Genomic DNA, 24,737 nt, shown 5'->3' with positions numbered 1-24,737 from the left:
ACAGTTAATCCTCTGTTTACTATGGAGTTCCGTTTCTAATTCACTGACAAATGCCAGTGCAGCAGTAACCATAATTACAGTAAATATTTGTATGGAGTGTGTTGTGTTGTCATCATTGTTAGACTAGTGAGGCTGCATAGAACATATTGTAAAGAACATTTTGGGGTTGATTTCCCCTTTAATCAGTTCATGAATAAATCAAGGGGCGATACACCTTCTCTCATAATATTACCTTCTTACAATACCAAATCATAGACTTACAAATTTGGTAGGATAGTAACAGGAAGGAATTTTTCAGTTGCAGCAGAACAATACAGAACCAGATTGATCCTCAATGTGCAAAGCAATCTGGAATGGTTTGGCTGGATACATTTGGCGTATAATCAATTTAGCCCACACCATCGGTGTCAAACTCCGGTCCTCGAGGGCCGCAGTCCTGCAGGTTTTGGAGGTTTCCCTCTTCCAACACAAGCTGATTCCAATCAACAGGATCGTTATCAGGCTTATGCAGTGCTTGCTGATGAGCTGATCATATATCAGCTGTGTTGGAGAAGGGAAACAACCAAAACCTGCAGGACTGTTGCCCTTGAGGACCAGAGTTTGACACCTATGGCCTACACCCTGACCTCAATACTATCAACAACTTTTGGAATGGCCTAAATAGATTGAGCTCATAGGTCATGATTATGCACAAAAACACACTAAAATCCAGTAGCTAATCATCCTAGAAAATATTTTAGTTTTTTCTTCTTCAATATTTTCTTTATTAATTTTGTGTGCACAACGCAAACGCAATATTGAATGTTTTTTTGGGGTTTAAAGAAATAATTTTATTACAATGCATTTATAATAGGCATAATAATAATAATAATAATAATAAATCATCGTCGTCATCATCAATTATACTCAGATTTTAAGGGTTCCACTGTATTTCATTTTCATTTTGTACAGGTGTAATGTCCAAATATTTTGTCAATATTATAAAATACAGTGGTGCCTTCAGATAAGTTTAATTTGTTCTGTGACCACGCTCGTAACGCAAACACTCATATTTCAAATAATAATTTTCCATTGAAATGGATGAAATGTCATGAATCCATTCCAGTCTCTCCCCAAAGAACTTACAAAACAGTAATCCATAATATGGTAATTTAGAGAAGCATAATAATAATACAGCCAAGCACACAAAGCCGTTTTACTCAACTACTGTAAGTGACTGTTATCGGCAATAACATTCATCTTTATTTTATGGAGAACAATTTTTTTTGAAGATTTATGCCAAACTGCTGATCCAGGCACCACGGGATAAAGTTTGTGATGTGTGTGTGTGTTTGTTTACTCACGCGCATGAGCTAAGCTGAGGGCCCAGAGACGCAGATAGGAGGCAGTGTTGGAGATGCATCCCAGACAGTACTCGATAGTGTGGATGGCCTGATGGACAGCCACATCACCAAAGTCAAACTGTGGGAGAGGAAAAAGATAGCATTATTGTTATTATTATTATTATTTTTTAAGATTTTACTTTTAGTGGTACCTTGTCAAAGTCAGATAGTCTAGGTTTGTTTGTGGTGCAACAGCACGTTTCTGTCTTTTTACAACTTCCAACCTGTCAACTGGGCAAACATCAAGCAGTAGTTTTTCCACGCACACAAGATACCATGTTACTCCACTCAATTAGGTTAAGAGTGCAAACAGACCACATGTAGACATGCTCTTTTGTGGTCTGTTTTCTGTGGATTCATGAGTAAGCGCAATGAATTGAACCTTGCATGGAATATAGGATGCATAAGATCCCTTAGTATGTGTCAATGTGTATTTTAAGCACCCGTAGGTCCAGCATTTTCATTGACAGACAAGTCTGTTTGTGATACAAATCAATCAAAGCAGGACATTGCCAATTCTGTGTGCAAATTCAGACAGTGTTTGCCACAGATAAGTTTATGTAAAACCAAAATGTGCTTCAGCTTGAGATCACAAATGTATGGCCAAACATTCTCCCACCAGGACTTTCTGTTTGAAAGTAGAATTTATGGTTTCATCAATAAGAGCAAGTTGTCCAGGCCCTGAAGATGCAAAGCAACCCCAGACCATCACACCACCATCACCATTGGCTTGATTTACTGAAATGCTGTCTTCCATTTAAGCCAGATGTAACGAGACACACCTTACCTTAGAAGAAAAAAAAATTACCTGAATGATTACAAGGATTTTTGGGATAATATTCTAGACTGACGAGACGGACTGCTTATCCTCAACGGTTTGATCTTGTACCTATTTTACGCCGGTTGTGGTCACAGTTACCTGGGAAATAGTCTCTGCTTTATGAAGTAATCACTGTATGTTAATTTTTGTAATGCAGCTCATGTAATAAGCCCTACTTTTCCAATGGATATGACAATTTGAGACTAAGACAGCATCAAGACAAAAAAAAAAGTTAGAAATTTAGGGTCCCTTGATAGGTGCTATAAAAATCTAAGTTATTAATACTGTTATCCATAATGTACTAAACAGCACTGTTCATTATTACACCTTATAAATGTGCTATTTCAAAGTCTAAATATGCAGAAGTGGCAAATCCTGGTCCAGAAAGGCAAATCCCTGCCATAATTTGGCTTAAGGCCCGGAAGCTAGCTAGCTAGCTCCCTAGCAGTTAAACGAGCACCATGGGAGTTAGCTATCCAGCGCCTGGGGCTAAAGCCAAACTGTGGCAAGGTTTTTACTTTCTGGACCTGGATTTGCCACCTCTGTAAATATGTTACATTGTAGCCAAAATAAAAAAAAGTTTAAAAATAAATAAAAAGTAAAAAAGTTTCTGTCATGCTGAGGAGACCTGATTTTAAAAAGGATAATGATAGTTCGGTCTGTGTTTTAGCCAGTGTTTACAAGACACTGCTTCAGATGATTTTATTGGTGTGTGTGAGTTCTGTCCAGCTTGGTTTAAAATTGAAAATGTAAATTATAGTGGTTACTGTACAAACAAAAACTTAGACAAAACAAATGTGACTGCGAGGTCAGTTTTGTAGCAAATACTGTGTTTTGTCGCAAACTTGTTTGAGTCTGTTTGTCCTGCAGGATCATAGAGTTGGACATGTTTGTGTATTGTCCTTCCATTCACTCCATCCTGGAACAAGACAAGCCTTTCCTGTATAAAGTGGGCAGGGCTATGGCTGTATGGTGCTGTTGCTGAATTTGGCTTGGTGCTGGCCAGGTTTCCGCTTTCCATGCTTGTCTTTTGTTCTTAGACTCATGGAATTGAGTTCATGGAAGTAGCTTCATTGTTCCAATTCAAAGGGTCTCCAACGTAAGTGGCTTGAGAAAACAAAACCGGCAAAACACATTAAGGTTGATGGTCTCAGAGATACAAGACGAATATGGTAGAACATTTACAGTTGGTCAGCTACAGTCTAAACTGACAAGAGGAAACAAGAGGGATATATGATGGAAAAAATAATGACATTTTACAACAAATGAAACCTGTAAAGAAATCTGACACTGGCAGTGTCTTTTGTCTGTGTTATTTGTTTGAACACATTAATCAAACTAACCATCCATTTTCTGTAGCACTTATCTTCACTAAGGTCATGGTTGAGCTGGCGCATATCCCAGCTGACTTGGGTGAGAGGCAGGGTACATCCTTGACCAGTCACCAGTCAATTTTTTGTTTTGTTTTATTATTAAAACCCTGATTCAAACTCATATTTACGCCTAACAACAATTAAGAGTTTTCAAATAACCTGAAAAACAAGTTTTTGAAATGTGAGAGGGTGTGCGAGGGAGTTGTGCTAACTAATTGTATACCTACATAAAAAGTGAAAAATAAATAACTAAATAAGCAATGTTAATTACAGAACAGTTCTCAACATTACATTTTTAAGTGCAAACTCTCAACTAAATCTTGTTTTCTTCTTGTTTTCTTGAATTTGATCTTATGAATTCCCATATTTCAAAAACTCCTATCTGTCTTTTTGTCCTATCATAGTACGAACTACGAAGCCCAGAATGGTCAAGGTTAGAAACGCAGAGGCTTTCTGTTTGAGTCTTGAGTGCAGTGGATCAAACAATTTTGTCGGATGGGTTTTCAGAGACAGTTTTTTACAGACTTAAATCCTGTTGACAGAGATTCGATCCTAAATATATTCCATCTTTTATTGGCAAGCAATAAGTAGAAATATGGTGTCTCTAAATTCTCAATTTAAAAAAAAAAAATTTATGCTGTCTCTTGATGACTATATCACAAGGCATAACTTTCATAGTTATGCTGACAATATAAAGTTGTAGAGTTGTAGACACATCCATGTGAGCCTAACAAATAAAACAGATCAACTAGGTTATTTTAGACATTTAGTAGAAAGTCAAATGTTCAGTCCAAACAAAACTAAAACGAAATCCTGGATTCACATCCCTTGTCCGGATTTCCAAAATCTCACAAAAGCTCACCCCTCCACAAAGTTGCTTGAAATCAGAAATTAAAACATAAGCTCCTCTGTGGAGGCAAACATTTCATTTTTATCATTTGACATAAACATAAATAAATATGAAAAAACACATAGCACAAATTATCACAGATCCACAAGACAGCATCCAAGCATGCTGAAATACCACACAGTCTCTTACCGGCTCTTCCTCTGCATGCTTGAAAGTAAGCAAAGGTGAAAGATTAGTATCAAATTTGGTAACTAATGGGTGCTGATGTAGCTTTTTAATAATTTGTAATAATCACTGAACTCTAGCTATGACTGGAGATTACCAGGAGTTCTTTTTGTTCCAGTTTAAAGTTGAAATATTTCGCTAAATCCAATAGGGATGTTTGATACCACTTTTTTCCGGACAATACCAGTCTGAGTACTCCACTCTTGAGTGGTCACCGATACTGATAGCAAGTACCAATACCACTAGTACTTCTGATACATAGAACCCCCCCCCCCCCCCCACACACACAACAAAAATAAAAATGCAAATCATTTTAAAGAAAGGCTTATATATTAAATTTTTGAATTTTTCTTTAAAATTACATTAAACTGGCAAGAGGTCTATTTAGTATCGACCGACGTCGCAAGTATCAATACCTTGAAATAAGGCCTGTTATTGGCCCATCCCTAAAATGTGTTGTGTCTCATAATCACATGATCCCCAAGTCCAAACTAAACTCTGTACACCTCAATAAATGGTAATATAAAAACAAAATCAGGATATTTATTTTTTTGCATTAATTATGAATTTGAATTAACAAATAGATTTTTGTGAGCGGACATTTAAAACAAATTAGTGAACAACACAATGAAATGCATTTAGGAATTGGTCCATGGGTGTTTGTGCAATACTAGGATGGTTTCCACAGTTGATAAGCATGTCTACATGGAATATCAGTACCTTGGAAAAATGGTGATGAATGTACTCTTGTTAAATTACAGTTATGCAATAAGTTATCACAACACAAACACTCCGATGTAGTATGCATCAGACCTGGGGGACACCAAACCTCTGAGTCAACTGGGTGGTATTTTCAGAAATTCCATTCCCTGGTTCTCATGAAAAACACCTCAGTGTTTATGTTTCTGAAATGGAAAATCCGACTCTTATCTGCTCTAGTCCATCACAGGCCTCCCTTTCTATTTGAAAACACTCATTGCACCATCTCCTAGTACCCAGGAGTGAACATTATATTATACTGTATGTTGTATGTCTGTAAACTGAGTATTCTTTCAATTGCACAATCATATGATTGACGGGCCTTATCTTTGCATTATTACCTACAGTTTGAAGTGACTCAAACACCCATTCATTCTTTGTCAAGTGTGAGCCTGTGAAGCCCTTTGAGACTCTTTTGTGATTAAGGGCTATAAATATATAACATAATCAGTCCGCATTCACTATAATAGCAACAGAGGAACTTGAAAAACCTCGCGGAGCATTTTGGCAACTCGGGGTGAAGCGAGTCCTTGTAATTTGGGAACTTCAAATTAAAAGCCCCAAAGCTAATTTGGTGTGCTTGTCAAGGAAGCTACAAACATAACGTACATGCCGCCTATTGACGCTTCTGCAGTAGCCTTCGCAGGCTTTTATTTTGAAGTTTGACCGCATAGTGACGTGACGGACTGTCGGCTAGCTTGACTTTCATTTTCAACATTTTGGGTTGCCTTATCACAGTTTTAATTGTCAATACATACCAATATCAACACAACGCCATCCCAAAATCACAGTTTGTACAGTAGTTTATAAATGTTGTATCAACTTATGCATATCTATGGCTGGTGCTTTTACATGTCTCTCAAATTTGCTATTTGTAGTACAGTACACAGTTATAAATCTATATACATACATACATCTTTAAAACATGGAATAATTTTGATGCTGAGAGACTGCATTAGCAGCATTAGAGTGTCAAATAAGTGAAAATTATTTCAGGCGCTCACCTCATCTCCCTCCTCTGAGTGTTGGGAAAGCTGGTCGTGGTCCATGATGCCAGCCTCATCCTCCGTGGGCCCGTTGCCCACTCGCACCCCTCCGAACTTCTGCGTGCCCTGTTGGGTGAGTCCGGTGCATGATGAGGACACGCCTGTTCGCTCTAAAGATTGCTCTAGATTCTCTGCAGGGGTTTCTTGCATCTTCTGTGACTAGATACAAAAGTCACAAGAGCTTTGTCGGGCTTAAAGCAAGCCTTAGTTGGCACGTTGTACATAGCTGGTCAAGTAAACATGGCACCCTAAACAGACATTGAAGTGTTTTGTTTCCAACTGAACTATAGTCATACCACAAAGCATAAGACTGACTTAAAGTAAAGTAGCATTACAGTTTTTTTTGGCACAAATGCAAAACCAATTATTTATGATAATGCATTTACTCATGAAATAATTTATTGGATGTTCAACACATACAGTGAATATACTATGAAGAATTGAGATAATCTGTTGTTAGGGTGCCCTCAGACTGCTAGGTCAAGATTTTCATAGCGCTTCCAAGGCAAGCTTTAAGCGTATATCATTTCATGACAAAACAATCAAGCGCATTACAAAATACAACGTACACTGAAAGACAGAATAGAAGCAAAAAAAGGTTATATTGCAAAGAAGAATAGTTTGAAGGGTGCTTTGAGTTTGAAGGCATGGTGAAATTGACATACCAGGTGCTTTTTCCACAGATGCTGACGCCGAAGCACCACAGTTTTCACAACCAGCATACAGGGTACACATGCAAGGGCAATGAGCACCAACAAAACCTGGATCCCCATCTATAGATTCAAACAGAGGAATGCTAAGAAACTGTGGATGATTTGTAGTGTTTTTTGCACAATACTAATTATTATCATTATGTAGAGTAGATGTTAATAACGGATAACTTTCCTCTTGAATTTTGTGAGAAAATTAGCTCTGTGGTCATTATTCATAATTGTTTGTCTCAGGCTGGGTGGTCTCTTGTGATTAGTTTGAATGTGTGTATGTGTGTGGGCAGGGTGCAAAATCAGGGAGAAGAGGATGAGGGAGGAAGCACCTGTCCTGCGTAGAGGGATTTGGTAGTGGGATCACTGTAATTGAAGAGGCACATGTTGATAAAGTGGATGAGCAGGCTGGGAGCTTCTTTTGAGGTGAACGCATCGTAAGCCGTCCACTTGTAGAATACCAGCAGGACGAGGTAACCAAACAGGCTGGACATGAAGACAATCTCGGGAATGAAGCCCAAGAAAATGTTCAGAGGCTTCTTGAAATACCTGTAGTGACATATTTTTTTTTTAAATCAAGTACAGTCATACTACATTCAAGATTTAAAAAGAAAAGAAAAGAAAAGCTTTGGTCAAAAGAGAGCTAAGCTAAAGATAAAAAAAAGATAAAGCTAAGCTCAGAAAAAACACTAGCATCAGAAATGACATTCTGTGACTCAGGAAGAATTCCTTTGTGACTTACAGGTGGTTGAAAAGACTGAGAGAGACTCCAAAAAGCATGTGGATAACGCCGAGTATGACAGACATCTTCATCTTAAATGAGTTGAGGAACGTCAGTTTGTTGGTAGCAACGTTCCATATCTACACACATGACAGCAGGACATAACATAAATTAAACTGTATCATTGTATTGCCTCATTTCACTGACAAGAAAACCAAAAATATCAACTGGTTTGTCATTTTTGTGTTTTACCGGGTCAATTCCCAGAGGATAAGGCCCATTGAACACACCAGGAATTGCTGGGTCCAACTGTAGCACTTTGTTTCCTTCAAGCGTTTCAAACCTTGATCACATCAGTAACACAGGAATTCATTAGAAATACATTCTTTCTTTCATTTGTTTTATTGACACTTTCCTATAATGCCTATGAGAAAAATGTAACAATGATGACAGATTATTCATTAGATGAACATGTTGGTTTAGTTATGTGTCTATCTAGCTGCTGCCCGGAATGAAGAGCAGGCTTATTACCGTAAGCCAAAATCCCACTGAGGTGCGAACATTTGCGACGCCAACGAATATTGATTTAATGTCAGGGCTCGTTCAAGGTTTCCTAAACATTCTCTAATCAGCCTTAATGATCTTTCTTGTCGCACGAAAAATTTGACCCATCCATCCGGAGTCAGGATGCAGGGCAGCAGCTTTAGCCCAGACACGAAGCCCCGACTTCCCTCTCCCCAGCCACTTCTTTCAGCTGCTACGGCAGGATCCGGCTAGGCGATCGAAGGCCAGCCGAGAGACATGGGCAGTGTCCGAATGTGCACATTACTCCCCATGTAGTGCACTAATAAGGGGTCGCGCCATTTGGTAGGAGTGTCCGAACATCCAAAAGAAAAAATGTAGGGTACTCAAAATTACCACATTGATGAACATCGATGGTCACTCGACCAGTTGATATAAACCACAATGTAATGCAAGTAAAAAGAGCGACATTGCAAGCACGAGAATAAAAGCAATACATTAATTATATACTATGAAAATAATTATTTCGTTTTAGGTGAAAATATGCATGACAAAGGAACAACAAAAACATTTTTATTCACAATAAATAGTCTGAGGTTTTCTTGTCGGCGTGTCATGACAAGTACAGTGGTCACGTGGTATGTGACGAGGAGCAAATGGTGAGCTGGATGTTTGAAACGGCAAACAAAATAAGGGCACTATATTAGACTATAATGTAGTGCGGGGATAAGGGTGGACATTCAGACACAGCCATGGGATAATGTTGAAGAATCGTCTATCAGTTATTTTTAAAACGCTATTACATGTGTAATGTAGCTATAATGATGTACAGTATGTGTGAACAAATGGTAGTTAGTGTTTGTTTACCTTAAAAAATGCTAATTGTGATGGCTAATTATTTAGCATAGGCTAATACCCTTGTTTACTCATGGAATAATGTTGAAGCATTGTCAGTAAGTGACTTTTATGACACTATCACATGTGTAATGTAGATATAATAATGTATGTGTGAACTTAATGGTAGTTAGTGTTTGCTTACCTCAAGTGGTAACTGCTAGGGTGCTAATGCTAATTGCGAGTGCTAATTGTTTAGCATAGGCAAATTTTGTTCATGTAATACATATGTATAAAAGACCATAAATTGCCAGTATTTACATCCACTCAATTCAATTTACGTCCAACCTTAGTGGATTAACACACACACACACACACACACAAAAAGGTGTCATGTTTTGGGTTCTGTTTTCCTTGTGTGTCTCCCTTGGTCTTGTTTAAAGTGTGATCCTGCCCTTCCTCGTGTGATCCAATCAGTGCTCTCAGCCACTTGTGTCTTGCCCCAGGTGTGTCTTGTTGTGTCGTTAGTCTGTGTATTTAGTCTGCTGTCTCCCCTCTGTCTGTGTCGGGTCATTGTTGTATTTCCCCCTGTGATGCTGTCCGTTTTTGCCTGGATTTCCCCCCCCATGTCATGCTGCCCGTTTTGCCTTGTTGTTTTCTCCATGTTATGTTTTTCCGTGCAATTTAGATCTCGCCTTTTGTTTTGAAGAAATTAAAATCTTTTTTTTTGATCGAACCTCTGCCTCCTTGCCCTGTCTTCCCGCATTTGGGTCCTCAAGCTCCCCCTCCTTGACAGAATGACCCGACCAGAGAAGGACCCAGCGGGAGCGCTGAAAGCCAAGATGTGGAATCAGGAGGCGCGCCTGTCACGCCATGAGGAGCTCCAGCACGCCATGGCCGCCCAATTGGACCTGCTGTCGTCCTTGATTGAGGGAGTCGGGTGTCGTTGGGCTTCAGCTGGTGGCGCTCGGAGTCACCAGCCCCAACTCCCCGAACCACGTCTGTCGCACCTTCAACTCCCCGAACCACGTCTGCCGCCGCAGTTCCAAGTCCCCGAGCCACGTCTGCCGCCGCAGTTCCAAGTCCCCGAACCACGTCTGCCGCCGCAGTTCCAAGTCCCCGAACCATGTCTGCCGCCGCAGTTCCAAGTCCCCGAACCACGTCTGCCGCCGCAGTTCCAAGTCCCCGAGCCACGTCTGCCGCCGCAGTTCCAAGTCCCCGAGCCACGTCTGCCGCCGCAGTTCCAAGTCCCCGAGCCACGTCTGCCGCCGCAGTTCCAAGTCCCCGAGCCACGTCTGCCGCCTCCACGGCAGCCCCAAGACCCCGTGCCAGGTCTGCCGCCTCCACGGCAGCCCCAAGACCCCGTGCCAGGTCTGCCGCCTCCACGGCAGCCCCAAGACCCCGTGCCAGGTCTGCCGCCTCCACGGCAGCCCCAAGACCCCGTGCCAGGTCTGCCGCCTCCACGGCAGCCCCAAGACCCCGTGCCAGGTCTGCCGCCTCCACGGCAGCCCCAAGACCCCGTGCTACGGCAGCCCCAAGACCCCGTGCCAGGTCTGCCGCCTCCACGGCAGCCCCAAGACCCCGTGCCACGGCAGCCCCAAGACCCCGTGCCAGGTCTGCCGCCTCCACGGCAGCCCCAAGACCCCGTGCCACGGCAGCCCCAAGACCCCGTGCCAGGTCTGCCGCCTCCACGGCAGCCCCAGGACCCCGTGCCAGGTCTGCCGCCTCCACGGCAGCCCCAGGACCCCGTGCCAGGTCTGCCGCCTCCACGGCAGCCCCAGGACCCCGTGCCAGGTCTGCCGCCTCCACGGCAGCCCCAAGACCCCGTGCCACGGCTGCCTCAAGACCCCGTGCCACGGCAGCCTCAAGACCCCGTGCCACGGCAGCCTCAAGACCCCGTGCCACGGCAGCCTCAAGACCCCGTGCCACGGCAGCCTCAAGACCCCGTGCCAGGTCTGCCGCCTCCACGGCAGCCCCAAGACCCCGTGCCACGGCAGCCTCAAGACCCCGTGCCACGGCAGCCTCAAGACCCCGTGCCACGGCAGCCTCAAGACCCCGTGCCACGGCAGCCTCAAGACCCCGTGCCACGGCAGCCTCAAGACCCCGGACCAAGGAGGTGCACGTCCCACTGCCGTCTTCTCCCTGTCTGGAGGCGCACGTTGTGGTCGCCCTTTGCTCCAGTGTGGCGTCCGGGGCGCCCTCCGGACCGGCGCCGCCGGGCTCCCCTCGTCTGGCGTCCGGGACGCCCCCCGGACTGGCCTTGATGGGTGTGCCAGGTTCCCACCTCCGGGCCCCCCTCCGCCCGCCCTGTTTTTGGACCTTTTTGTGTTAGGGAAGTCTGGGAGCCGTCCCTTGAGGGAGGGGTTCTGTCATGTTTTGGGTTCTGTTTTCCTTGTGTGTCTCCCTTGGTCTTGTTTAAGTGTGATCCTGCCCTTCCTCGTGTGATCCAATCAGTGCCCTCAGCCACTTGTGTCTTGCCCCAGGTGTGTCTTGTTGTGTCGTTAGTCTGTGTATTTAGTCTGCTGTCTCCCCTCTGTCTGTGTCGGGTCATTGTTGTATTTCCCCCTGTGATGCTGTCCGTTTTGCCTTGTTGTTTTCTCCATGTTATGTTTTTCCGTGCAATTTAGATCTCGCCTTTTTGTTTTGAAGAAATTAAAATCTTTTTTTTTTGATCGAACTTCTGCCTCCTTGCCCTGTCTTCCCGCATTTGGGTCCTCAAGCTCCCCCTTCTTGACAAAAGGGAGGGAGGATTACTCGATTATTTGATGGTATAATTGATAGCATAATCTATTTAAAAAAAGATTATATAGTAACATCAGTAGCTGAAACAGAAAGGCATTCTACAATTTGGAGGCAACTGACTGCAAGGCTTCATCACCATTAGCCTGTTACTTGTTTAAGAGACAGTATTGTCTCTAGACTGAGCCCTTACAGATTTCTGGATTTGCTCCATAGCCTACCTGAGCATTTGACTAAATGTGGATTCAATAGCAACCTAGAGAGTTTGGTCAGCCCTATTGCTGTTAAAAAAATTCAAGATACAGCCTTCACTCGCTGTAGCTCACCCACCATCTAACACACCCTGTTACATTCCCCTTTACCATTCCACAACAGCTTTCAAAGACATCGTTCTATTCACACCCCTAGATGAAAGTCAAGACCAATTGTTCTACTGCTACAGTTATGTGCTTGTTACAAAGTACTGGCCAATGTTAAAAAACTTTTTTTTCCACTGGCTTTTGTGTTTACAAAGATATGACAAGAATAAAAATAGAAAGCTACGTACAATAAAAATTATAGTGCAAAAGTGCACAAAATCAGTGTCCATATGGAATGGGATGACTTACGACCAGTTGGCTCCTTTGGGCCCAAACATGGGCCTCACACTCCATCCAGAGCCAAACATGTTAAGTGATTTGGAGAAGCAGTCATTATAAATGATGCCTGTGTAGACGGAGAAGGTCCCCATGAGCAAGATGATGTAGCGACCAGCAAAGATCATATTGAACATCTGCCAGGAAACAGGATATAGACAATGGTGAATGCACATCCCACCTTACCGATAATCAACATTAACATCAATATCACAAGGAATATACAAATGCAATATATGCTGTATCTTCTTATTTGTGACAGTACCTCATTGTCACTCTTCTGAGAAAGGAGGCGACTTTCTCGGATGACCAAATAGAGCGCAGCGCAGGTCATTAGAAGGCCATGACCCATGTCACCAAACATGACAGCAAACAGGAAAGGGAAGGTGATAATGGTGTATGGAGCTGGAGCAAGTGAGAAAAACATTTGAAAAAGAAAAGGAAAATTTAATGATATTCATTAAATGAATCTAAAGGATTGTCTTGCTCCTTTACCATTGTAAAGTGTAATTAAAAAACAACAACATATATAACATCAAAGTTTTTCCACATATTATTCTGATTCTTGCAATAAAATGTAATCAACGTCATGTCTTATGTGTTTTATAGATTACATTTATGTATTAAATGTATTTGGAAAAACTTTTTTTTAGTTCTCTAAGTTCCCTCTGAATCTTGGTTCTTCAACATATAGGACTGTTTATAATTTTTCTAGGGCCCGACCAATTAATCGTCAGGCCAATTTAATTGACCCGTATTAGTTACTGGCTTTAAAATCAGTAAAAAATGGCCTATTTTTTTCCTCTTATTTTTATTTTTTTATTTTTTACACATTAACACAGTACATATAAGACAAAAATAATGGCATTCAAACATTCCTCTTGAAAAATTGGCAAACAAAATACATTTTGAAATTCACTATTTTTCTCCCTATTAAACAAATAAGGACAAAGAATTGTAAAAACAACTACATGTTCTGCCTGTGATTCATGTTTATTGTTGTAAGCGTCCAAAAATCCCAAAAGGAAGTTATTTTATTTTAGTTACTTTTGTAATTAATCGGTTATCGAAAGCCCAAATATCACCTTCATAAATCCAAATCAATCGGGCCCTTTTCATTCTTCAAACTTTGTGAAAATAGTTCATTTTGCTTTGAGCCTGACTGTATCCCAGTACCAAAAGCAATCAGTGTGAGGATGTATGGTGGGTTGATGGGTGCACCTCTGTAATGTTTGGTTATTTTCCCAAATTACATTACCTGGATTGATTTCCCTGTAATTTCCAATGCCATATGCATCCACAATGTTCTGAAAGCCGGAGGTGAACTTATTGGTCTTGTTATAAGTGGGTGGGGTCTGCTTGGTCTGCATTCTGTTGAGGATTGACGGCACAGTTGAACCGCTTCGTTCCTGCAAAATCAACACAAAAAAATGATATATAACACTGCAACTTCTCTTCAATAAGTATTAAGCTGTCCAAATAAACAGTTATGTATATACAGGACACCGAAAATGCAATGTAAACGGAACCTAAACATGCTTTGTAAAATAAAGGGAAAACACAGTTTTTACTAAAAAATGTCAGTAATGTATTCCATTTGAGTTACTCATTCCTAGCTTAATGTTCATGCATAGTGTAAAATGCCAAAAACGTGCTAACGTCAATAGTCCTACTAACGATTAGCATCGGTAGTTGTAGTGCTACAACCCTTAAAAAAATTGGTATTTCCACACAAACGACAAAGCATCACATGTAGACGGACAATATTATAATACTTACAGGCATATAGACTTTATCCTGTGCTTAAAATTACTAATATTATTGCATCTTGTTGAGTTTTTGAGGGGAGTGGTGACTCTTCTTCATTTGTCTGTAAGACTGTATTATACTGCTTCCCAGTGGCCAATGTGGTCACTCCAGTTTAGAAGAAGCAGCACAACAAATCTAGCATTAAATCATGTTTGATTCTTTGCATTCTATTTCATCATGTGATTTCAATATGTTTATGAAGTACAATATTATAGATTGCTATTTTAATAATTCATTTTTATTTATTTTTTAATGGGGAAGGGGGCGGATTAATGGCCTTCCCATTCATTTCAATGGGGAAAGATGATTTGAGATATGACTGTTTTGAGGTACGAGCGTGGTAAATGAGTGAATTAAACTCAGCTCATATCTCAAGGCACCACTGTATTGTACTATTTTTTTCTTACCTTATTTTTTAAAAATCATCCAAACACACATATCCACTCACACTAAACAAACAAATGTGGCCTCCAAATAGGAAGCACGCCGCCTGCACCGAGGGCAAGCGACAGAACCATCTTGCCACCCAGAGCCCCTGTTTTGTACTAGTTGTTTGTGGCGATTAGCCCAGTGATAGCTGATTAAGAAACATTTGATATCATAATCAAAATTACAGTGCTATTTAACATGAATTTTGCATTTGTTTTCGGCACAGTGAGAAAACCCAATACAACTCTATTAGCAAGCTGCAATGACTAAAAGAAGGAAACCTTTTACCTCAACTGAAAACAAGGCACTGTACATACGTAACAGGAAGCAAGCTGCACACTTTAGAATAGGGATGCTCCGATCCACTTTTTTAAATTATAAATTCGATATCGATACCTTGGGTTCAGTATCTGCCGATACTGATTCGATCCATACTAAATTGTCTTTGCACTAGTCCCCCAATAATATTCAATATATTTCCACCCAAAAAAAAACAAATGCTTTTAGATGTTCTTTAATGTCTTCGAAATATTTTTTTAACATTTATTGGAGCATGGTTTTCATTCAATATTTTCAATACATGTATTGAATGTATATTGAATGAATGTAATCATTACTTAAGTGACGGTACACTTTTATTTTTTCACATTCAAGCAATGTTAATGTTTCAACTGTGCATAATGTGGCCAAGGCTCGCCTGATTTCAAGCGCTTCTGTTTACAAAATGAGTTTGATGTGGCCAAGACTCCTGCGCCACTTGCGGCACTCATGTCTGCAAATTCTGCACATTTTTAAAATTGTAAAATACAACTTGACCCCAGTCTCCACAAATATATGCGTTATTATTAAATTTATTACTGCTAAATTTTTACGTGGACGTGTCTGCTGAGTTGCAGCTGGAATTACCCCAGTACAGGTTTTCCAAGTAAGTAGTGGTCATTAATCACACTAAAAACAATTAGTGCCGTTAAAAGAACTTAAAAAATGAACGCACTAATTTTGACATCCCTAATATATATTACAATATATATTGGTGACAGCTGCAAAAGGAGGCAAGATACTGTATCTGCCCAAAAAAAACAACCTCACCGTTCCTCTCCGAAGAGCAAACTGGATCGAGTCCAGATCTGAGACTGGACACCACACTTCAGCGATCAGACATTTCTGGGTGACGTCGATGTTGCACAGGTTGAGAGTGTGGTAGATAGCTTTCATCTTGCGAACCTTGATGAACCAAACTCGCATTGTCTTTGAGGCGGCCTGCAACACTCGCTGACGGTGGTCCTCGGTCTGGTTCAGCACCTGTGTGGACAAAACATCGTTAGATGTAGTATCAAAGTGAACTTCTTTCTTATAACTATGAGATTTGAACCCAGAATCCTTGTGGGTGTGACCGATAGCTAACCACAAGCTCCACTGTACTGACCATAACGTAAAGCAAAAAATAAATTGTGTATAATTATTTTGACCTGTTTGGCTGGAGAATAACAACATCCATGTGTGTTTCCACCAGAGGCTCTTCCTGTTGCATTTGTTTTTTATTTTATTTTATGCAAATGTAATTAAAGTAATATGCCTAATAGTGGCTCACAGACTTAGTTGCTCATTATGGCAAATCAGTTTGTTTAAAAAGCCGAGCCAAATGTTGTATTGTATGAGCATAATATATTTTGTGTGTTTGGCACGCTTGCACTAGCGCAGACACTGAAACGGAATAAGACACTTTTTTTCCCACTGCTTAATAATCTGTGGGCCACATAACTTTTTGATACAGGACAAAATGCTTTTGCAGATAAGACCAAAACACAGAAAAGACCCGTTGACATTACAATGGATTTTGTTATACATTAGATGCAGGAAGCAGCATGCAAGAACCTGAAGGAAAATGAACTGTTGTGCAAAGTTTCTGATGAATGTGTTGTTTTGAAGTTAGAAGCTTTATAAAAAGATTAATGAACCACCTTTCACAATATTATTGTTTGTTAACTATATTACAATATTATTGATTGTTAATTATATTACAATTGTTTATTCTTTGTCATTTTCATTGACCTGTTTTGCTCAATTCACTGTTTGATATTTTGTTGTTTGGATGGTTGTTAGTTAATTAGTTAGTTAGCTAGCTTATTGCTTAAAATTTACATTATTGATTTCCCTAAGCTTTGTAGATGGATGGCGCGTGAGCCAAGAAGGAACTTTGAAGAATTTTAGTCCAGATATGGAAGCATGTACGGTAAGAGGTATGTAGTTTACAGTCAAGTGGAGAAAAAAAAACTTGCTGTGTGAGGCAGTTACCAGCCACTTTAAGCGTTTTGATGTTTCATACGGAACAAAATATTGTTAATGTGATGTGTGATTGTTTTCTAGTGTATGTTCTTGTTTTCCCATACAATGCAGTGAAGTTTGCACTGTACTGAGAGCCATTGTAGTTAAAAGTGTAAATGGGAAGCTATTAAAGGGGAAGTCAACCCAAACATTTTCTTTACAATAATATGTTGTATGTGGCTCCCACTAGTCTAAACAGAGCATTCTGATTAATATTAAATTTGTGTAATTTGAGTTAAGCAGCAAAATCCACCTGTGTTTATCCATCTCAGAAAACAGGTGAGCCGTGAATGGCTAATTGAGCCATGAGCAACTGTGATGTCATTTTCAATTGACAGCAACTTGCAAAATGGAAGCCCCATGTAATGGATACAAATGGGTGGATTTTGCTGATTAACTCATATTCCACAAATACACTATTAATCAGAATACAATTTTTAGACTATTGTGGCTGCGTAGAACATATTATTGTTAAAAAGAAAGACTTCTGCTTTAAGCAAAAAATTTACCATTTGAAGATCATCAATGCGGCTGTTGACTCCTGCCAGCATCTCTTTCCTCTCTTGTGGCGTCTCTGGACAAGGGTACAGAGAGGCACGGAACCTGCAAAAAACACCACAAAACTCAGTCAACTCATATCATCGATGTTAAAGGGCACAGATTATGGAAAAGTGGCTTTTAAATTGTTTGTATAAATATAATTGGGTCTCCGGAGTACAATATCTGCACATATACCAAGTGTGAAATTAAACAACCAAGTAAACTAAAAATGTTTTTGCAATCTTAGCACATCTTAGAAATCACCAATAGCATAATCAACATTATCGTCGAAGCGAAGCTGTCAAAGTAGGGATAAGAGGATATTTTATTTTTGTTTGGCGAAGTGTCCACTGCATGCGCCACATGCATGGATCTGTACAATAATTGGTAACTGCAATTTGGCATGTGAAAACACACTCTGACTTAATCTTTATGGGGGCTTGCCAAGGTTATTATAGTTAACGAAATCGAAATAATTCAAACTGAAAGTGAAAAAACATTTTTGTTAACTAAAACTGAAACTACATCTCACATTTATAAAACTATTTATAAATACAGGGAAAAAGGCCTTAATTTTTGACTTTTTCAATTAATATCATACATGACCCCAGTGGCTTGTTTTAAATGTATTTATTTCTGTATCGTCAAACAGTTGTAGTTTACTTTGCATGGTTACAAAATACCTAGTGACCCTTTTTTTTTATATATATATATCTTGCTCTCAACAAATACTCCATATATTTAAATAAATAAATAAATAAATGAATAAAGAAAGAAAGAAAAAGAATAAAGAAAGAAAGAAAAAGAAAGAAAGAAAAGAGAGAGAATGAAAGAAATTACACTTAAACTAATAACAAACTAAAATGAAGCATTTTCAAAAAAATAAAATAATAAACTTCCAAACTGTTATAAACCCAGGGCTTGCTTTTCTATTTCAAACTCTGCCTGAAAACAACCACTCACACAGTGGCAACACGCTGAATCCGTCCACGGTCATGGTAACAAAAACCATACTTGGCACAGGCTGAGTGTTTACTCTTAAATTGTGGGGGGAAAGCCAGTTTGTGTCTGCTAGACAATCATCATAAAACGGTTAAAGGGATCATTCAGCTGAGATTGCCCATCGTGTGAAATGTAGTCATAATACATCATTACTGAGTTTTTCAGGGAGGTGAATTTTAGTGCTGGCATCATTTTGACATAGAGACCTATTGTATAAATGCAAATATTCATCCCAATCTAGTAAGTGTCCCTTTAAAAGACAGAAAATTCTAATAATACGTTAATTGCATTTTAAAATAAATGGTACACCTACCCCTCACAGATCTTCTTCACCCTGTTCTTCAACTGATCGCCTTGGAAGAAAATGATGAAGACCGATTTGTGGACTTGGTCTCCCTGTTGGAGAGGATAATATTTCTTAAAACCTTACACTTATTTACGACTGCCCACAAAAAGGTCATGTGCCATTTTTTTAATTCTATGTTTGTTTACTGACTGTAGTGGGGTCCTCCAGCGGGTCCTCGATCTCAGCCTTCCGTAAGAAAACATTACCGCGGCACACCCGCCACAGCATTCTCTCAAAAGTTGGAATCCTCTCTCTACTGATCACACCGGCCACAAATCTACACAATGAGAATATGAGTGACACAAGTTAGTGTTCCGTTTAATCAAATAATTTATACGGGATTCAAACAATACTGGATGAGTACATTCATATTCAAGACTCTCATTCATGCTGCTTTTTTTTCCACTGATAAGGAAAATAAATGAGATTGCATATTGCTTTCAAGTATGAAATAATTCTTGATGTCTTTGTCAGTCTTTGTGTTCATAGAAAAACATGTATAGTTTGCTAATATGTTTAGAGTTAAATGTTAATCTTCACAAACATTTCAAAAGCAGACATATAAAGCCTAACGGCTCCTCGTGCTTTACCCCAATCTGAGCGGAGCCCCTCTTCCCCCCTCGTTGCCCTCCATCAGGGCTGATGACTCTTCCAACAAGTTGGGATCCTCCATCTAACCAAAAGTTAAGAAATTACTTTTTAAATCATTCAATATTTTAATCGCCTGATTCAGTCAAAATGGAGAGCTACAGAAGGGTCAAAACCTCATCGAAGAACTGCTGCGTTCGACGAAGAATGTGTTTCAGCTCCGTCAGCTCCAGGAAGTTCTTCTTCAGGGCTTCCTGGTTGGTGTTGATCTCCTTCAATTCATTCTCCAACTTCTCAAAGGTAGCCTGCAAAGCAAAACAGACACATTCTAGGTACAATTTCACCCAAAAGCGGAATAGTGCTAACTTTTGGTTGAAATAAGCGGTCTGACATTCAAAGCAGTACGATCTACTGCATGTTTTGTTGTTGTTGTTTTTTTAGTTCAGGACAAAATTACCACCACTCATTAACAGAAACCCAGAGGTGTAGATTGAGAAGGACTTCATGTTTTAATATCCTGTATTTAAGAAGTGTTTATTTCTGAGTCAAAAAGTTGGACAGTGCCTTTAACACCTAAGACTGCAACAACGTATGTGACAGTAATCACCAATATACTGTATGTATTTTTAAATTGCTTTGTATAAGTCTACAGCTTTTTCTTCAGCCTATTGTGGAATAGCATTTGTCCTACTTAACTAAGGTACCTGATTTTGTTTAAATAACATCCATATCAAGTTACTTTACCTCCAAATCGATCATATCCCTTGGAAAAGGCACCTCAGGATTTTCTCCTGTGTCAACCGTTGGGATATTGGCTTTCTTGATCTCCTTCTCCACAAACCCTGTTCCAAACAGTGAGGGAACATGTTGTAGTGATTGTGTCTATGTTCAGATTCATATTGGAGCCTCATTCAAAGAAAACTTATTAAACATCCTACAATAATGTATTTTTTTCATTTTTACATTTTCACCCGCAAATAGAAACTGAAGCTGGACATTAATGTCTCAATTACTTACTTAATTTTCTGTCCATCTCCTCGCATCTCCTCACTTCATTCACAAACTTTCGCTGGAACACATTCACGTCTGGATTGAGCTGGCAACAAAATTATATTGTTAGGCAAATGTGGGAAGCTTGTGGAGAGCTGCAGAAATGAAAAAGTTCATGATGTTGAACACTAGCATTCTTACTCACATCTCTAAACTGGACCATACCAAGTTCTCCCAGTTCACTGACACAGCAGTAAGCTGCCTCTGACTGGAGAAACAGCTGAGCCAGTGTCATCTCTTCACTCCTGAATAATTCCCCCATGATGATGAGTGATGACCAACCAGCTATAAAATAGATATGCCATATATTAGATGATGAGTTAATAAAAAAGAATAGTTTGAAAATAACCACTAAGCATGCTTATTGGCCAATGGGAACACACTAATACAAAATCTAATAAGACCCAGCTGTCTCATGCAATTCTGCATTTTAAATCAAGGGCGGAGCTACTGTACATGGGGGATCTTCGGCCATTTCAGTGGCCACCCCCACGTCAATGGCAAGATTTTGATAAATACTGCAGTTTCCACAACAGTTGCTTCATACTGAGGCACTTGGATGCTCTACCACCATACTTATCGAGTGAGTATTTACCTATATACTGTAAGTGTTGATACTATTGAGGTGCACAGAGAATATGAAAACATAATTAATAACAGGGAAATCTTGAAGTGAATAATCAAGATTATCACCTGCACACCTCAAGAATCAGCTAAAATGGCCGAGTAGTCATTATCATACCATCTACAGTCAGAATTTCTTGAAATAAAAAGCTCACATTTACCAACTTTGCCCAAAACACTCATAATACAAGCAGGAACAAAGCCAAGCAAAAGCAACATAAAAAAAAAAACAACAACAACAGAAGATGTCATTGTGCTTGTTAGATACGATTTGAATGAATGAGGCAACATTCGGCAGTACACAAGATGGCGTCAGCCAAAGGTGACATTTCATCGCGCTGATTAGCTGTTAGCTAGCGCATAAGGAACAGTACTAGGAGAACGAGATACTGTACTGTGTACAGTTGTACAAAAACAAAGACACTACAAACACAAAGGTATTTATTTATGTAGTAAATTAACCTTAGCATAACTTTGCTTTTTGCTTAGATTTGACTGACTTGTTTTATGAGTGAGTTGGGCAAGGTTGGTTCACAAGTGAAGTGCTGGAGGGAAATTGTTTTTATCATTATTATTATTATTATTAAAAATTATCACAAGCTTTGTCTTTACATGAATGAATACCATTAATTATTAATAATAACATACAATAACAATATTAAAAGTAACTGATTTCAGAAGTGTGTATAAAGCTGGTAGGCTTTTACATTAAATCTGTACCCAGAAAATAGCTCTCAGTTTCAAAAGGGTTGGTGACACCAGTATACAGTGTGGTGCATTTTCCGCATGCACGTGTGTCAATGTATGGCCACCACTTCATGAGTCAACCTTGCCACACCACCGATTTTTTTTCTGGCTCCGCCCCTTTTTACAATAATGCTCTGTTGTGATTGACGCAATCAAAATGTATTATTTTAAATTTTGTTAAAGAAATATGGGGCTACTACTGTACTGTATTGCAGCTGTATTTTTCAGGGGTGTAAACTGCACTGGCAGCTGTTGAAAAAACAAAAATGTCTATCGTTCCTTTCATCCATCCATCCATCATTTTCTGTGGCACTCCTTATTAGGGTCACATTTGGGATTTTAATCAGAAGGGATTTATCAAATGTTTACATTCCATGTAATCAATATGTAGTTTGTTACTTTTACCATATCATAATAGTGACGACATACCTGCCCTGACCGTCAAGTTGATGATGTAAAACATGACTGGAACACAACTGACCAAATAAGGCATAAGGGAGAGGGGAAATCCTATTTTCCTTAACGCTGTTTGCATGTTAGCTTGATCGACTGGAGCAAACAGAGTCGAATGTCTAGGCCATCTGTCATGAGCATCCTTCCTTTCTACTGCAGCGCTGCCCTTCAGCTCAAGGACGCCATGATGCTGCTCTCTATGACAGCATCTATCGCCCATTTCAACCACCATCTCATTGTGTAAAACTACAAGTACGTATCAGGTGGATACATTAAACAAAAGCGAATGATGTCCAACATGGACAGAATGAAATCATCCCTCATCCGGTTTCGCATCGTCGTCCATACAATCCACACGTCAAATATTATGAATGAAATAACAGGTTTGAAAACTAATGCAACGACATGTTAATGAAAGTTGACACTATATTAAAAATAAGTAATGTATTTATTTTTATTTACTTACCGCTAAACGTGCAATTCGTCAAATCTGTGGCCTGTCAACCCCAAGATGATGCTGGATGCTACGGATTTACACTGTACGTCAAGTAGGATATACTAAAGGAGAAACCAGACATCCGTTACAGAAATCAAAATAAGAGCACATCGACGGTGCATATTGATTACCCGGTACACGTTTACACTTTTCTATAAAGAACGCAGCACACAGGTCACGAGAATTGATTATGACGGACAGCATACAATTATGTTGTCGTGCATGGCACATAAAGTATATTAAACATTTGAATAGGCTGATGGTTAAATGTTAAATTTATTTTGAAAGTCATAAGCAGAAACACATCTATAAAATAATGTGTAGTAAATTAATTAATTAATAAAAGGGCAACTTGTGTGGATTTTGCCTCTTCTCCCTGTTCCTGCCTGGGTTTCTCCCACATTCTAAAAAATATATATCTAAAAAAAAATTTTTTTAAACATTTGTCCTTTGGTATGAATGTGAGAGGATGTTGCACTCTAAAAATCGATTGGGTAAAAACCTACCCATCTAGTAGGTTAAGCTCATATTGGCTTGATTAACCAATAGATTGGTCAGACATTGACCAATTTTATCGGTTCGCCAAACAACCAATGAAATTGGTTACAATAGAAAGTAAGTCTAGATAGATCACTTGGAAATGTATTTATTGTATCAATTTATTGTATTCTAAATGTACTTATTATTTTAAGCAATATATTATATATTAATATAGTGCTTAAAAATGGAAATGCGTGTCTCAAGAGATCCTAGGAGTGACCAGCTCAGTGTGGTAGAGTGTCTGCCCTAAGACTGGGAGGTTGTGGGTTCAAACCCTGGCCGGGTCAGACCAAAGACTATAAAAATGGGACCAATTTGCCTCCCTGCTTGACACTCAGCATTATGGGTTGAAAATGGTGGGTTTGATCACCAAATCATTCCAGAGCACGGCCCCTGCAGCTGCTCACTGCTCCCTCAGGTAATGGATCAAATGCGGAGAATGAATTTGGCCTCACTTAGGTGGGTGTGACAATAAGTGGTACTCTTTTTGTCAGCCTCTAACACAGATTAACCAAGATCTTGGTCAGAATGACTAATTTGTATCGGTTGGCCCAATCACCAATATATATTGGTTGAAAACACCTACCATTCTAGAGTGGTTGTTTTAACCAAAGGATCTGTCAGACACATAACTACCAGCTAGATTGGTCAAATCTAACATTTTGTTGTTGTTGTTAATTTGACCAATCTGTTTTTAAGGTGTGGTTAGCAACTATAGTCCAAATTGTACCTCCCCTCGAGCTCTCTGCCAAAATCAGTGAGCTAGGGTTCCAGCTCAACTGCTACCCTAATTATTAGGCTAATCGCATAGGTGTCAAGTAACAAAGTACAAATACTATGTTGCCTTACAGTAAGGCTTCTATACTGTACTACAGTATTATTTTTCAGCCTACTTTTTACTTTTGCTCTTTAGATTTTCATGCAAATATCTGTATTTTCTGCTACTTACACTTTTAAAAACTAAAAAGCCTTGTTGAATTGTGTTCATTCTGGCTTGCCATTGTTGAAAAACACAACCAAAAAAACTATTACGTCAAAAGCATGTTTTGAGCACACAAGAACCGCTCATATGAGCTTAGTCCGCCAAGCTTAAATGTACTACAAATGACTAGTCACCTCAGTGCAACACGTACAATAAGATTATATTGTGCAAACTAACATAAAATATAGTGGAGAAATGA

The 24,737-nt window shown here is 39.6% G+C and overlaps 1 protein-coding gene across 4 annotated transcripts in view; it reads right to left on the bottom strand.

Annotated features, from left to right (window-relative positions):
* Nucleotides 1-23,078, bottom strand: part of LOC147157210 (V-type proton ATPase 116 kDa subunit a 1-like) — a 31,110-nt gene extending 8,032 nt beyond the window's left edge. The window contains exons 1-20 of one of the 4 annotated variants that reach the window (XM_086065145.1): nucleotides 22,987-23,078; nucleotides 20,842-20,981; nucleotides 20,664-20,742; nucleotides 20,391-20,488; nucleotides 19,823-19,951; nucleotides 19,649-19,731; nucleotides 19,209-19,335; nucleotides 19,026-19,108; nucleotides 17,680-17,773; nucleotides 15,935-16,147; nucleotides 13,866-14,016; nucleotides 12,873-13,012; nucleotides 12,581-12,744; nucleotides 8,130-8,220; nucleotides 7,899-8,017; nucleotides 7,489-7,705; nucleotides 7,121-7,228; nucleotides 6,414-6,614; nucleotides 4,615-4,632; nucleotides 1,344-1,461 (exon numbers count right to left, since the gene is read on the bottom strand). In XM_086065145.1, coding sequence (XP_085921271.1) covers nucleotides 1,344-1,461; nucleotides 4,615-4,632; nucleotides 6,414-6,614; nucleotides 7,121-7,228; nucleotides 7,489-7,705; nucleotides 7,899-8,017; nucleotides 8,130-8,220; nucleotides 12,581-12,744; nucleotides 12,873-13,012; nucleotides 13,866-14,016; nucleotides 15,935-16,147; nucleotides 17,680-17,773; nucleotides 19,026-19,108; nucleotides 19,209-19,335; nucleotides 19,649-19,731; nucleotides 19,823-19,951; nucleotides 20,391-20,488; nucleotides 20,664-20,742; nucleotides 20,842-20,958 — 2,350 coding nt within the window. In that variant the 5' untranslated portion in view covers nucleotides 20,959-20,981; nucleotides 22,987-23,078. The remainder of the gene's footprint in view (nucleotides 1-1,343; nucleotides 1,462-4,614; nucleotides 4,633-6,413; nucleotides 6,615-7,120; nucleotides 7,229-7,488; nucleotides 7,706-7,898; nucleotides 8,018-8,129; nucleotides 8,221-12,580; nucleotides 12,745-12,872; nucleotides 13,013-13,865; nucleotides 14,017-15,934; nucleotides 16,148-17,679; nucleotides 17,774-19,025; nucleotides 19,109-19,208; nucleotides 19,336-19,648; nucleotides 19,732-19,822; nucleotides 19,952-20,390; nucleotides 20,489-20,663; nucleotides 20,743-20,841; nucleotides 20,982-22,986) is intronic. The other 3 variants (XM_086065147.1, XM_086065146.1, XM_086065148.1) reach the window with 3 other exon arrangements.
* Nucleotides 23,079-24,737: the final 1,659 nt, after the last annotated feature.

This window comes from Leptonotus elevatus, chromosome 20 (assembly GCF_054856555.1).
Source record: "Leptonotus elevatus isolate MCC_2025b chromosome 20, RoL_Lele_1.0, whole genome shotgun sequence".
Taxonomy (NCBI): domain Eukaryota; kingdom Metazoa; phylum Chordata; class Actinopteri; order Syngnathiformes; family Syngnathidae; genus Leptonotus; species Leptonotus elevatus.
The sequence above is the reverse complement of the archived record's forward strand: the minus strand, read 5'-3'. Positions and strand labels throughout refer to the sequence as shown.